Source organism: Phasianus colchicus, chromosome 3 (assembly GCF_987193195.1).
Source record: "Phasianus colchicus chromosome 3, bPhaCol1.hap1.1, whole genome shotgun sequence".
In the NCBI taxonomy this organism is placed as follows: Eukaryota; Metazoa; Chordata; class Aves; order Galliformes; family Phasianidae; genus Phasianus; species Phasianus colchicus.
Genome location: NC_143438.1, coordinates 82,096,295 through 82,111,918, shown reverse-complemented (window position 1 = coordinate 82,111,918; position 15,624 = coordinate 82,096,295). Strand labels below are relative to the sequence as shown.

General features: G+C 37.0%; 1 protein-coding gene across 9 annotated transcripts in view; it reads right to left on the bottom strand.

Annotated features, from left to right (window-relative positions):
• Nucleotides 1–15,624, bottom strand: part of COL14A1 (collagen type XIV alpha 1 chain) — a 117,696-nt gene that overhangs the window by 82,355 nt on the left and 19,717 nt on the right. For all 9 annotated transcript variants that reach the window (XR_016465303.1, XM_031591169.2, XM_031591171.2 and 6 more), the window contains exons 6-9: nucleotides 3,165–3,320; nucleotides 2,814–2,933; nucleotides 1,790–1,954; nucleotides 1,224–1,385 (exon numbers count right to left, since the gene is read on the bottom strand). Coding sequence is in view for 8 of the 9 variants with exons in the window: in XM_031591169.2 (XP_031447029.2) it covers nucleotides 1,224–1,385; nucleotides 1,790–1,954; nucleotides 2,814–2,933; nucleotides 3,165–3,320 (603 nt within the window). In the remaining variant the exon portion in view is untranslated. The remainder of the gene's footprint in view (nucleotides 1–1,223; nucleotides 1,386–1,789; nucleotides 1,955–2,813; nucleotides 2,934–3,164; nucleotides 3,321–15,624) is intronic.

The following is a 15,624-nucleotide window of genomic DNA, read 5'->3' as shown; positions in this document are numbered from 1 at the left end:
ATAGGAAAAAATACAAAACTAAGCCTTCCTGTCCTTCCTCCTACCACACTCTTTTCCCTTTTTTTTTTTTTTTTTGCCTCCCCAGGTGTCTACCTCCCAGTTATGAAAAACATCCATATACATAAACAGCTGTGATCTCCTGTGTTCTTCTGCAGGTCAGAAACTGATATGCTGGCTGTCAGCACACTCAAAAGATATACTGAATGGCCATCTTCTCCAGCAATTATTTCTCTCCACAAAGATGTCTCATCTATTCATGCTTTTTCCATCATTTCCCTCTCATTTTCTCAATTTACTGCTTGTTCCCTTCACAAGACAGCACTAATATTTTCTTCCAGTCTCAAGCTGAATCAAAAACTGAAAAACAGAGTGAAACCACACTAATATACATTTTTTACTGACTTAGGTAGAAATGTGTGAAAGATTCAATTTTCTGTACTGATAAATGTTAGAAGCTTATTGCAAAATTATTCAGCATTTCTGTGATATCACAGAATCACAAACCAAGCAATATGAGCAAATTCCACTGAAGCCATACAGAAAGAATTTTCTCAGGTAGGACTGTTACTCTGACAAATTCCAGCATTTTCTCATAGACATTTCTTCCATTCAGAAAAGCAAAAAATATTGTAATTGGAGAGGCTTTTTTTTCTTTTTAACATAGGAACAGTGTTGTCCACCACCACTTTTTCTTACACTCTAAAATATATTTGAGAAATGTACTAAATGAGTAAGAAAAACAACTATCAGGAAGGTACAAAGCAATCTTAAAATCTGAAAATTTCAAAGACTTAGGCAACAATAAAAATAGCAATTTAAGAGATGGAAAGAACAGCACAGATGCAACAGTTCCATGCACAGCTGTTAAAGCAATTCACCTCCAAAGCTATGTATTATTATTTTTTTCCCCTTGCTCACTACTTGGAGATAAATATAGCAGAATGAATGGGGTTTTGTTGTTGTTTTTGTTTGTTTGTTTTTGTTTACTTGTTTACTACAAAATATTACAATGTTTAGCACAATCAAACAAAAAGAGCCAAAGAGCAAAGATATAAAAACAAGAATAAAACATACCTGGGAAGATAACTTCCCTGACAGTTTACCTTCTTGTGAGCAAAGGAATATACAGCTTGACTCAAATACCCAAAGCCAGCTTAGAACTGCAGATATTCAGAAATGGAATTGTAACTGGAAGTTGATAACAAGTTAGCATTCTTATTCACCTTTGATTTCCTTTTCCTGTTCCTCTACTCGTGAACACACTGTTCTGGTAAGACCTTCAACAATAGTATTCATGAAGTTGAAGTCAGCAACGTTGTAAACATGTGTACTGTCAGGTTCAGAAGCAATTTCTTTGAGTTCATTTATATCTGCGTTCTTCACACCTTTCATTGAAAACAAAAACAAAGAGAATATTTGAAACGTAAAAGAAAAAACATCTTGCCTTGATAGAAACTCCTAAAAAATTAATAAAATCCAGTTCTTTCTATTTGTTTTAATAATCAACTACAACTTCACTGTTAAGATGTTACTTCAAAATGTTGAATTCTGCCAGCGTATCTGGCAGATATTTTTCCAACTGTCTCTTGATAGTGTTGCATGAATGTATCCCAGCAAATTCCAGTTACAGTTTGTAATGTGCTGGGAAACATACTAAAGAAGATTTAAATTCATGATTATACTGACTGGATACAGATATAAAATAGCACTTACTTAATATACAGGATAACAGATACAAATACACCGAAGTTTAATGGCACACAGTATATAGATATGGCAGAATACACACCGATAGCAAACAGCTCAATGCCTGCATCCCGTAGGTTTTTAGCAGGAGGGATAACATCATCTTGGGATTTCCCATCAGTGATCAATATACCGATTTTAGATACCCCGGGCCTTGCACCAGCTTCAGGCTTAAAACTGTTTTCCAAAATGTAAGTTAACGCGAGACCTGAAAAAAATATATCCATTATTTTTTTTCTCAGATCACAATGTTCGTATCTCCACTTAGCTTATACATCCTGAGAAACCTTTCCATGAAGAATGACTATGAAAGAATAGCTTATTTAGTGAAAGAGTACATTTCAACGGGAAACTAAACTGCAGAGATGACATTCATTTTTAGCAGTCTTTTGATCAATCAATGTATTTTAGTCTGGCTATGGAAGCCCAAGTAGACTTTCCTATAAACTTGTCATTTTTAGTTTCTTTGACCCACTACGATCACTTTTACAAAAACAAAGGCTGTTGAAGAAAAGCAGCATTTGGATGAGGTATTCTCCTGATAAGAAAGTTACTATTTTTAACAGATACTTTGATGATACTGAAGTTGTATTGAGACTGTATTTATCCTAGGTAGACAGGTCTCCACTTATCCAACACTGAGTGTCTTCTGGGGCTTTAATGCTCTAACTACTACAAGGTCAATAGAAATCTAGAAGCCCTATATGAATGGTTACTATTGCCAGTTGTGAGATATTAAAGCAGCATTCATTCCTTCCCCGGAACGAACCTTTGTGCAAGAAATTTATGAATGGATTTTGCACTTTCTTCTTCACAGGTAGAAGATTTCATTTCATCTACAAATAGTTCATGCATACTCTGTTTTATGAGATCTTTTCTTGACTAGAAAGAAGTGGAGCCAATAAGACAAGCAGTTCAGAAATACTGAACAGACATTGGATACAGCCATTAGCATGCTGCAAAACAAACATCCATTTTATAGAAAGATGTAAAACTTCCCAGTTTGTGCGGCTGAACTTTTTTTTTTTAATTTTAATGAAGTGTTGAAGTTAAAACATATACTGTACCTGTAAGCGTATTCCCTCCTTTATATGGCAGATTACGGACTGCATCCAATACAGCATCTTTTGTGCTATAGGCATTCAAATGCCATTCAATTCGGGGATCACCACTGTACTGTGCAAGACCTGATGTACCAAAATAAAAGTGCTGCATTAGAAAATAAAGCAATTTTCTTCACGTATCAGTACTATACATATGTGGTTACTAACAGCTTGCAACTTTAATAGGAAAACTGTATTGCTTGATTCTAAAAAGAAACAGTAGTATAATGTTGTTCTTAGAAGCAACTCCTTTCACTTTCAAAACCTTTCAAGTGCTAAGATAATTAAATAGCATGAAAAAACATGATACCTTACCTACTCTTGTTTTCTCAGATCCCACATTGAAAGCAGAAACGAGATTTTCTAGGAATAGTCGAACAAGTCTGAAATTGAATCGGCCAATACTCCAGGAACCGTCTACTAGAATCACAATATCTGCAATAGCTGGAGTTTTACAGGTAAACAGGTTTCCTGTAAATCATTAAGATGAAAACAAAATCTTTAATTAAATAATAGAACTGTAACTACACAGTTTTATACATTCTTCTTCTCAGTAAGACTACCAGGTTGTCTTCCAGGGGCAAAGTGAGAAAAAAGCAAAGTCACTAAACATATCTGTCCTAAGTTCCATAATAGAATAGTTCAGCCATTATTGATGGTAACTGCCATCTAATGCAACCAAACCAGTTGTTCATTTTCATTCACAAGAATATACACACATGGTATAGAACTTCTGACTTTTAATTTTAGGTTTGGACAATGCAGAGAGCTCCAAGGAGTTATCTAGACTCCTTTTATAGTCAGTACAGAAAATCTGGTATTTGCATAGTTCATCTCAACAACTCTGAAAAAAACTTCTTCAGTTGTCATTAGAGACTTCTAAATTTAAGAGAAGTAAATCTCACCCTTCGAGTCTAGAGTAAAAATGAAGGCCAATTGAATAAGCTGTATTAAACTGAAGGAGGATGCATTCAATACAGCAAAGGTAAAATACAATCACTTTGAATTCAAATTCACAAACTCTAAATTAGTACCACATAATGATTAATTTGATGCCTCTTTTATGGATATATGAAAACGTAAACAAAAAGACAATTAAAAAAATCAAAAGAAAAGACTTGATGAAAATCAGTAGAGATGCTAAGTACTAATAGTCTCTATGGTTTAGCTAACCAATGGAGAAATCTGAGGAAATGGGATCAGAGTTTATACACAAATTGCAAGATTAATAAGGCGGCTGTTAGAGAAATGAATTATTAACAAATTGAGAAGCCTAAGAAAATGTTACCATGTTCAGTTAGGGAAAAGGACTGGAAAGCAAAGAACTGGAATGCATACCATGGAAGTGTGTGAGGAATGTTTTCCATAATCTCAGATAGAATAGCCAAAACCCACAGAAGTGGTTTAATTACTGGAACAGTAAGGTTGCTGAAAGTAAGGTTGTTGTGGAGGGAGGAAAAACATATGATGTTACACAGGTATGTCAAACCAGAACTTATGTTATAATATAAAAACAGCAAACCACCTACAAGACTGACTACAGAATAAGGATGGAAGAAGAAAAGCCAAAGTTAAGCATGCTGTAAGAAATATCATGCATGATAGAACACAGAAAGAAAAAACAACAAAAACCACACTGACTAGTAAAGTAAACTGCATCTCAACTTCTGTCGTCAGCGCCTATTACATAAATTAGTTGACAAAGGATGCTAACATATAGGGTGGTACTGACAGCAGTGATCAATTGAGCACAGAATTATTACAAACAAGCTGATCTGCAAATAAAAAAAATTATTCAGTGAGAAATTATCAAAAAGGTGCATAGCATTAACTCACAAGGAGCTCTCCTGTTAGAGAATAAATCACACAGTTAGCAACCCAACATTTCAATATCATATTATTAATGACAGTCTTATTATTAAAAGCAAAGCAATAATCTCATAAGCAAAAATAATCTGATGTGCAGAAGGACTTACAAATTGCTAATTATTAAGAGTTAGATACTTTCTGTAGTGTAAATCCACTTAACGGGAATCACAATCCATACAGTTACAGTTAATGTCTTAAACATGTACTAAAAATGTCTTTAAACAAGAAAGGAACATTTCCTACGTGCAGTTAGCAGTGTAGAATGAGTTCTAAACACATGACAAAAATTCCACTTACAAAGATGCCAAAATAAATATTTTATTTTAGTTTTTACAGTACAAGACAAATCTATTTGAACTGGCAACACATTTTAAAATGTAAACACTGGGGGAGATTTAGTAAGCATCAGAAAAATCTTAAATTGGAAGATAAATCCAAAGGAGGTCCAAATCTTTCTATCGCTGAAGTCAACAGGAAAACTCCCATTGATTTCAGTGGGACTGAGATCTGCCTTTTTGTGATTTAACTGGAACTTATTGGTCATGGTAGAATCTGTGTTTTAAATATCCTTGTCAAATAAACTTCCTCTTAATGAGCCTGCCTTACTTGAAGTATTTCTCTTCCATTGGCCATAAAGTTCAATTATGCCATTCTTGCACTGGCTCTGACTAGCTTCTAAAGCTTCAAATAACTACTGGCAAAGTAAAATGCTACTCAGCACCAGTAAGAATGAGCCCCTGACGCACATCCAAGCAGCTGCACTGCAGCACAGATGTATTTTTTCAGTATGATCCCAGCAGTTGAATTGTATAGCTCTATGAGGACAGCAGGATTTGTGTGGCTGCATAACCCCTTAAAACTCCTATGATTTTATGCTGTGAAACCCAGTTCGTAGTACAGGCTGTATTATTTTCTTACCAACCAGTTTTGCATGCAAAGTTTAAAACTGCCATTATAGCTTTGTGAACAGAACTCTTTATTGGTTCTAGTAAATCCATTCAGTGCAGCAAAGATTGAAGAAGAAAGAAAACAATAACCGCATTCCTTTCAATATTTTATTTCCACATCATCAGATCAGTGTAAATAGCATCATTCAATTATTTTTTGTTAGCATGTGTGGTTTGATCCAAGATTGTACTGCAATGTGAAAATACGATTCATTCTTCGTAGATAGGAGATACTTGTTGAATCTTTTCTGCATAAAACATTTAGGTTTTGTTACTTCTGTACACCCACTATTTGCTTATGTTTTCTCCTTGTTGTACTTAATAGAATTGTAGAAAGATCCCTAAAATGGAATAAACAACAGTGAGATATTAAATAGAATAACATCCTGTACAGAAATTTTCATAACCTGATAGGAATAAAAAAAACACATATCATCCTAGCTTATAAAGTTATTCTAAAAGACACACTGTGTAGCAACTAATTTACACACCCCACTTAGAACAGCCAATTTCCATTACCAGTTCCAGCAAAAGTCTTTTTCCAGCAATCTTTTCATACAACCATACATAGTCATGGATTCTTATAGTGTTTGAGGATGATTATGAACTTTTCAAATATCAGAACATAACTTTAACAGGCAATTTTCCTCAAAGACATCTCTTGAACGAGGATGAAAGCATATAATTTCATATTAAAAATATTTCAAAACCCAGCACTTCAGTGCACTCCAAACTTCATCACTGTGATCAGGTTGTGCTATTCATTTCCCTTTCACCCACATATTAAGAGAACTGGTAGAACACCAGTCCCAAGAGCAGGACAGTAGGGAGCTGACCTGTTGCCTGATCTTGTATGATGTCTCCTAATCTTACACAGATTGCATTTTTCTAGTTCTACTTCAAGTATGGCAATCCACACCAAACAATAATAGAGCCTGCAATTTTTCAATTAGGGAAAATGATGGAAATGACACAACAAAAAGTCAGAAGACAGGCTTCTCTATTTTACAATAGAAACTATCTCCAGTGCAACCACTGGGGGAGTTTCCAGGGAGAAAGTAACAAATTCCCTGTCCTTCTATAACAAATTTACAGTCTTCCTGGTATTACTTGGCAAAAGGAACTTGCCATTCTGTCAAGCAGTTCACTGAGGAGGAAGGAGCTCAATCTGCTCACTTCCTCATGAATGAAGGGAAAAACTTTAAGAGGCTTAGTGTTTCATCTTTAAAGACACCAGCTCAGAACTGCAAAGCTTGTGTGTTCAGACAAGTTATTTGCACAAAACCTACTTCAGTATTGCCCATGGTCATGTCATCATCATTAGAAAAAATGAATTTAACTGCCTTTGTTTCAAGGAAATCTTTCAAAGAATAGCCATCACTGAAAGAATTTTGCATCTACCAAATGAAGTTTCCTTCCTTTGATTCCTCAAGGCTCCAGACATTAAAGATGACTCACTTGCCTGCAATTCCACTGTTTAAGTTCTAATTGCACACCAAGACCCATGTCAGAATTTGGCTTCCGTTGAAGCCAATGATGGCAATGCTGAGAAAGTTATCCAGCTCGATCCTTCTGAAAAAAATGGAGTTACTGGAGCCTACAAAATGTGACCCCTGAGACATCCCAGGAAGGAAATGGAGCACAGAGTTGGACTGGGAGGAGCTCTGGCAGCAGTGAGGATGCATGGAACAAAGCAGGGTCTGCAAGCTTCTGAAAACACTGACTACCCCTCCATGGCTACATTTTCAACCTGCTATTATTCTCTTTTTCATACATGCATTACATGAGTTCACAAGCAATGTCAAAAAACCAAAAAGCCTTAATCAGAAACAAATAGAAAAATGATGATTTTTACGTCACAGTGGCTCTTTGACACTTGGAGTTAATACTATTAATCTTTGAAAGTTCTTTGAAAAACAAATGGAGAAGCAGTAATAGAGGCACTGCCACACAGGGAGATTCAGTGCCTTAGAAGAACTAGTTCAATTTGCATGTAGCTATGATATATTTTGCAGAAACACATTTGATATTTTTCCTCCTTTTGGTATGAAACTGTTCTCTTTTTCAAGAGCCAAAACACACACTTCTGCTAGGACAAGTTAAGACTATAATTCTTTCCGAGTCTGCAATACTTCTTTTCCTTTCTTATTCCTTGTCACAGTGGAAAAGTCAAATAATGTAAAGGAAGAAAAGTTCAAGAGGAGGTCAATAATAATAATGTATGATAGGGAGACTCCTTTGTGGGGTAACAAAGAGCAAAAGCCAAGACAATGACAGAAGTAAGTGAAAAATACCTTGTGAATAAAGCATGACCAACAAAGAAAAGTCAGTCCTCTGCAATGGCCAACAACACAGCAGCTGAGCAGAAGCACAAGTGAGGACAAGGGCAATATAACTTTTATAATTTTACATTAGTTAATTATTACTTTTTTTTTTTTTTTTTTTTGAAAAGGCTTAAAAAATAGAGGGATACAAGACAGCATTCAGTTCCAAAATGCAGCAGCTCGCTGGTGCACGCTTCTGACACTGATATTATTGCACTGTGCTGGTGATATCATCACTGCACTTAGACCTCAATTTAACAGATCCCATATGTCAGGCTATGGACCAGACAAATGAATACAACATAGCTGCTTTTCTTTGAACTAGATCCAAACATGGCTTGAATTTGAAAGGCTCAAATGCTGGAACATTATTAGGTTGAAAGAGCAGCCCAAGGAGGTTAGAAGCTCATCTCTGCTCCCTAAAAAAAATCCCCAAATAAAATAAAGCAACCAGCCCTTTCCCATGCACCATGTTCTGTTCTAGAAAACATCTATAGCCAAACTGCAAGGCCCAGAGATTTGTTATTTTGGAGAGTTTTAACATTAGCATTTGCCGAATCTGTTGTCTAATCATGCTTAGAAGATCTTATGCACATTTGGCTGTATATGCTTAACAGTATTTTGCTTCTTTCATGAAGCACACAGCCATAAATAAATGTTATTATTGAAAGTATACCTTTTGAATACAAAGCCACAAAACTAACTAGCAGTAGATGATAAAACACATTAATATGTTCATCTGTAAATATGAGTAATAATTCTCAACTGTCAGAAAGAGAAGCATACTTCTCTTTTCTATGCATCTTTCCATACACACTGAGTAACAGTTGTACTTCTGCAGCAAGCATCAGCTTATTGAAAAATTCAAGGATTTCGTCCTACAAAACCTTGTAGAACTTTCTTCCTACACTCTAGCTTTCCAATTTACTTGAGTGACAGAATAAATGTGAAGAATAACTATGAAACAAAATACTAATGCTTTCTGGCAGATCACTGCTGATTGACAGCACAGAAGCACCTTCCAAATACCAGCAACAAACTCCTTTTTTCTGTGTACATAGATATAGAAAAAATATGTTAAAACCACTCTGCATTTAAACTGAGTTCAATGCAGTTATTTTAAGAACTCTTTCAACTAGGCAACAGCAATACAGAACAAAGCATACTGCTGAAATCTTTCCTGAAACTGAAGTTCAACATGACAAGATACTATGTCCACTTAGTCACAATAATTTACTCTGATGTTCCACAAATCCTCCTACAAAAGTAGATGAAACTAAAGAAACTATTCTGCAGAATACAGAATACTTGCTTGCTCTCAGCTCTGCATCTATTGCGTTAATGTTTTAAATGGCATAGCTGCCTGAAAGTCTTAATGACTTTTTAAGACAGAGAATGATTCATTTCTATTATTATTGTTATCCACCTTCCTATGTAGCAAATACTCTCTTATTTAAGGGTTATTTTTTCCATTTGATTTAGTGAATTATAAAATCTTTGAGACCATTTTCTCTGCCTATCTAGAGGGTAGTTAATTGGGAGACTGCAGACAAAATTAGTACTCAGAATTCCTGAATATGAATTAAGTTGTATGTGTTAATCCCTCTAAACCACAATAGAGAGCTGAACTACTCTTGAGCTTGTAAATAAAATACAGCTTTAACATAACAAGTAAGGTAGTAGAAAAGAGATTACTTGGCTGTAATCAAAATGAAACTCCTGGCCCTTATCTAAAACTTTGTTTGATCTGTATGCACACATACACTAAAATCACCTTAGTTTCTGAAAAGCAGGGTGAAGGCAACCATTAAAACTTCATAGTTATTCAAGTAGTTTCATGGAGCTCAATAAAGGATCTTTTTCACTTTTTTTCCCCACACAACACTTGTTCAATATTCAATAAATAATTGTTCAGTTGTTCTTGCTCTTTTTTTCCCCCCCATAATCACTGCATCATAAAGACATAATTACATTCTATTACATCAGTTTTAGGGTTTCCCACCCCCCATCTGTTTTTCTTACTCAGATTAATAAAATATTAACAGCAAGGCTTGCAAAGGATCTCCCATTTGGTTGAGACAAAACATGAGCTTCAGAGCGTCATTCTCCTTTTTTAAGACAGAGGGAAACAGAACCACCCTACCAAAGTCATAAAAGTAACTCAACCAAGCAGATACTTTATCATTTCTTCCAACAGATGCTTATTGCTACTTCTTAACAGAACAAAGAAACACTAAACATTACGAAACTTAAGGCAGAAACATCTGCCATAGTTTGGCACCACCTGCCTGCCCCCTAGGCATCGAGCTAAACTTGAATGTTGAGTCTGGGAGATGCTGGAGGCTGGGACAGGAGTGATGAGATACGAGTGATATTTTACAGGCTACAGCCAATTTAGTCTTTTCAAAGGAGCTACCATCCTATGCACAAAATTTACAGCTTTACTCCCTTCATCATTCTTATGAAAGATCAGTGCAGACAAGAAATTTTTAGTACTACACAAACAAGCCAATCCCAAAGACCCCCTGAAGCTAACATTTGCTCCTGAAATAGCTGTTTGCACCACTCAGTAGACCTCCTTCTGCTAACTTCCTGCATACAAGGTAACCTAATATGCTCAGACATTAAGGTTGGAGCACTGGCTTGATCGAGGATTCCAGGAGAGCAAGGTATGAGAATATCACAGTTCCATTCATTGGAGAATAATGAGCCAAACAGACACATACAAAACCCAGCAGCTGGATAAGGAAAAAGGACTCCCTCATTATGTGCTGACAGACAAGTACAGTCAGTATCAATAACCAGACAGGCAAGACCAAAGAGAATACCTATGAAAAGGAAAACAAGGACTACTCTGCCATAAATAAATAATAATATAATTCTGTTTCAGAAATTAAAGAACAGTTTTCATACCAAGAGGTGTAGCTTAACTTAACACCAAGGCTTACTAAGCATACAGGGCACCAGGCAAAAGGTGCTGATAACAAAGCCAGAATCAGAGTTAACAGGTCCAGAAAGAGCAGAAAGACCTTTACAATAAGTAGTGACGGTGGAAATGACCCTGAACTCACCTCTCCTCACTACAAGCTCCTGCTTAATGTTTATCAACAGTGTTAGTATCAGATGAATGAGACAAACTGTGGAACAAGACTTCCTTCTCAAAGTGTAAGGAGCACCCCTTAAAAGGAACTTGTACAGCAAACAGCTCAAAAGCAAAAGACTTAGTACTTTCGAGCTGCATTCACAAGAAGGCCATCTCAAGGAGCACAGTTCCAGAAAACAGATACCAAATGTTAGTCTTAATCTCATGTGCTGTTGCCAAGAGCACAAAGCAATGCTGCTTAGTGACAGATTAATGTGTTGATGCATCAATCTTTTATGATTATAGCTTTCTTACAAAAAAGTCTCAGTCTTCCACCTTGGTGTTTATTAATGCAGCAGAAGGTGCTGTTGCAACCTTTTACCATCTCACCATAGTTTTTTTTGGCTCACCCTTCCAAGACTGACACACAAATTTAAAATGCACTACTATGTAGGTTCCGTTTCAAACAGGAGGTAGAGTTTTTGAAAGACAATCAACACTCATGATGTACAGAGGTATTCACCTAGAATGCACAGTCAGAAGCAAGCCTACAGACTTCAAATGGAAGTAAAAAGAATTCATGCTGCCACATGATTAAGAACTGTTAAGGAGTGCCTCTGCATAGTAGCAATGAAAGTATTTAAGTAATGAAACATGTCAACACAGACCCTGAATCTGACTTAAGGTAACAGTCTCTTGCTGCCAGCAGAATCAAACCATGCCAGTGTACTCTGACAATTGGATGGATGCTCAACAACTAATAACTTGAGCTGAAAAACAGTCTGAAAAGAATGACTGTTCACTCACCTGGGCTTCTATTAATCAGTCATTCAAGTATGAGAGCAATTTCCCATTTCAGGTAAGAACTGATTACACAAAGAAGTCAATGCCTTGAGGAAAACTACCAAAAAAACCCCAAAGAGCCCACATGGGGCTGGGGGAAGGTGTTCAATTGGAAACAGTTCAGACGTACCAAGAAGTCCTTCCTGTGCTAACATATGAGGATACACCGCTTATAAACTAAGGGATATTGAACTAAGATTTTGTAATTCAAGGGTTACAAGCTGAACACACTGATATTAGGAGCTGGATCATTTCATGACAAAGTTGAAACTCACATTTAGGCTGTCTTTATGTACACTGGTTGAGTAGAAAGAGAGCTATAAATTGCACCTTTTTCTTTTCTTCTTCTTTTTTTTTTTTTTCCTGAGCTACAGGTTCTGTGGATGTCTGTCATCATTGTGTCTATTTTTCATACAGCAGGTGTGTTCAAAGAGAGTTTCTAAAGAGGGATGAGGAGGGAGACTGTAAATAACAGAAAGGCAATCTGCCCAATCTTCAGTTTCTGACTGGTGTGGAACATTGTATGAAAGGTAATACACAACAATAAACATGTATATGATCATAACATACCAACAGAAGAAAAGCAACAGAGCTAGGACAAGAAGCCACGAGTTGAGCAGAATCCCAGGTGAAGAACAGAAACTGACCATACTTTCTAATACCAAGCTTTTCTTTCCTGAACAAACCTTTGAATCTCCAGTTAGCGTCTTGGTTTTTCTCAAGAACAAACTTCTCTCTTATTCAGTTGACTGCAACACACTTATAGGCAAAGTCATGGCCATTTACCTCTTTATAGATACAGAGGTTGAAAGGTGCCATATCTCAGGGTCACTACCATATTCTTTCTCCTTGATGTGAAGGGAAATAAAAACTGCCCTAATTCATATCTTTTCTTCTGAAATGGCCAATAGAAGCCTGTGCTAATAGAAATATAATTCATACAGACTTCCAAGATGCAGAAATAGTATGGAATGATCATCATTACAATGGATTATGGGCAACACAACTCTCCATTCTTCTTCTTCTAAGCCTATTTTTAAAGGTTTATGTGGCCATAATGATGATGGTGTTACAGAACCTGATGCTGCATGCACGGCTGCAATCACACACTCAATGGACCTTAGAGTCTGGGTTCTTTCAAGACAGTAACCATAGAATCATAGAATCACAGAATGGCTTGGGCAAAGTCATCCAGGGTATTGTACACAAAATGACAGAAGGGGTCTGATAAGTGCCCTGATTCCATTTATCTGATACTATAAACCAGTCTCCTATACAACTGTGGGAAACATATTACTAAAATCTGTAAATGTAGTAGCATGTTTGGTTTTCTCAAAATCTCAGAAGGATGGCAAAGAGAAAGTATTTAAGAGCTCTGCTCATCTCAGTACTGATTCATCCTATCAGGTTTTCCGCTTGTGGGAGGCAGGAAGCAGGACTCTGCTGAAGGATCGTGGCCAGATCCATAAAAACACTGCCATTGAAAAAAGGAAATCCAAGTTGCAAGTAGTCAGAGGATTCAAAGGTTTAGCTATGTCCACCCCAGAGAAATTCATAGGATGAATTCTTGGAATAAGCACTGATCATCCAAAACACAATGAGCTAAACTTTCCAAACAATGAGGGAGTTTATTCAAGAGTTTCCTTGCATCAAAGTCCTCCTGGAAGTCATCCAGTAGCTAGCAAGGAGTTCCCAATGTACAAAGCTCTGTATGGTGGTTCAGAGGTTTATAGACTGGCACAGAAACTTGACAAACACCTCTCATCAAATTACACCTGACTTGGATGGGATATCCTAAATTCATACGTCAAAGACGTATTCAGCTAAGTCTTCTTCACGTCCTGTTTTTAGAAGAAGTCATCTCTTGCACAGCATGGGTGAAAAACAATCACTATCAAAAAAGAAGCCATGCCTCATTTACATAGTATGGGTGGGGGCCTGCAGATACATCTGCTGGGCAAGTTCTAAAATGGACTCCAGAGCAGAGAATCATAGAATGGCTTGGGTTGAAAATCACCCCAAGGATCATCAAGCTCCAACCCCCCTGCCACATGCAGGACCACCAACCTCCACATTTAATACTAGACCAGGTGCCCAGGGCCCCATCCAACCTGGCCTTGAACACCTCCAGGGACAGGGCATCCACAGCCTCTCTGGGCTGCCTGTTCCAGCACCTCACCACTCTCTCTGTAAAGAACTTCCCCTGATATCCAACCTAAATCTTCCCTCCTTCAACTTAAAACCATTTCTCCTTGTTCCGCTATTATCTACCCCTTCAAAGTGTTGGCTCACCTCCTGTTTATAGGCTTCCTTTAGAAATTGGAGAAATTTTAGTACTGCATCAGGAAATCACTGACACACCTGGATTCAAGTGAGAAGATTACTGGCAAAGTCGGATGATCAGGTGCTGCTTTCACTAGTGGCAGTTGAGATAAACATAACACAGATTCTCTGCTAAATAGAAAAAAAGCCTCAGAAAGGAGCCAAGTATAAAAGTGAGAGAGTCTGAAACCAAAATGGATCTATAAAATTTTCCCTAGGGCTCAGCCATCATAGAGTAGTCAGAAGAGTATGTCGAGGGAAGCATAATTATAAATGCTTGCCAAGGTTTTGTGGCGGTCCAGAATGCTTTAAGTATGCTGAAGTATGATCCAAGCACTCCCCAGTCTTCTCAAGGGACACATGGGGATCTGAGGCCACACCACAAAGAAACAGGGATAATAAATTCATTTCTAAGTTGATTTTATCTTTAATAGAACAGCATATGCTAAAACAAGCAGGTCTTGTACTGACTCCATGGCGCTGCCTAGATATTAGAGTAACCATTCAAAACAGAAAAATACCATCTCCCAGCATAGCTCTGGGTCTGCTGTCTGCTCCAACATAAAGGAGGTCAACATCCACGAGGCACATCAAGGAATAAAAAACCTCCCATGGTTTCCCTGTTTTTTTTTGTATTGTTCTGATTGTAGCTTGTCAGACATGGTCTAATATTCGATTAATATCTTTTGAGATCTGTAAAGAAAGATCAAACATGAGCTAGTAAATAGGTACCTGCAGAACAGTTTAATCCAGAGTGGGAGATTGCATTTTAAACAAAATACTGTCATAGTATTAATCCTAGAATCATGGAAAAAAAGCAAAAAAAAAAAAAAAACACAAAAAACAAAACAAAAAACCCTCACAGACTGTAAGACTGCAGGGGAAAAAAAAAAAAAAGAGCAAAATGAAAAGACAGGAAAGAAGCCATCTGCATTAACCAACAAGTACAAGAAATACAGCTCATAAACAATAGTGCAGTGAAAAAATGCAAGTGCCTTTCCTCCATTTGCTGTGGTTGTTCTGGAGTTTAAATTCATCCTCATACAATAAACCCATATTTTCTGCTGTCTTGGTTCAGGCACCCAATCCAGCTTCAGAGAGAGATACATAATGCAGTTGCTAAAATACAAGCAAACCTACATTATATTAGGTTATATGATAAAATGCTTGTCTTTGTAAAGAGGAACAATGACAGTTGGAAGAATCTGAACAAAACTCTTACAGGATTATTCCCATGTCCATCAGAAGACAGCTATTTGCTCAGGCTCCAAGGATGACATCTGTAACGTGGAGTCAAAGGAAAGATTCCCAGAACATTTTACAGACTGTTAAGGCTACCACTCAGAGGATAAAGAGATTTATTATGCCCTATCTGGAGTACCGTGTCT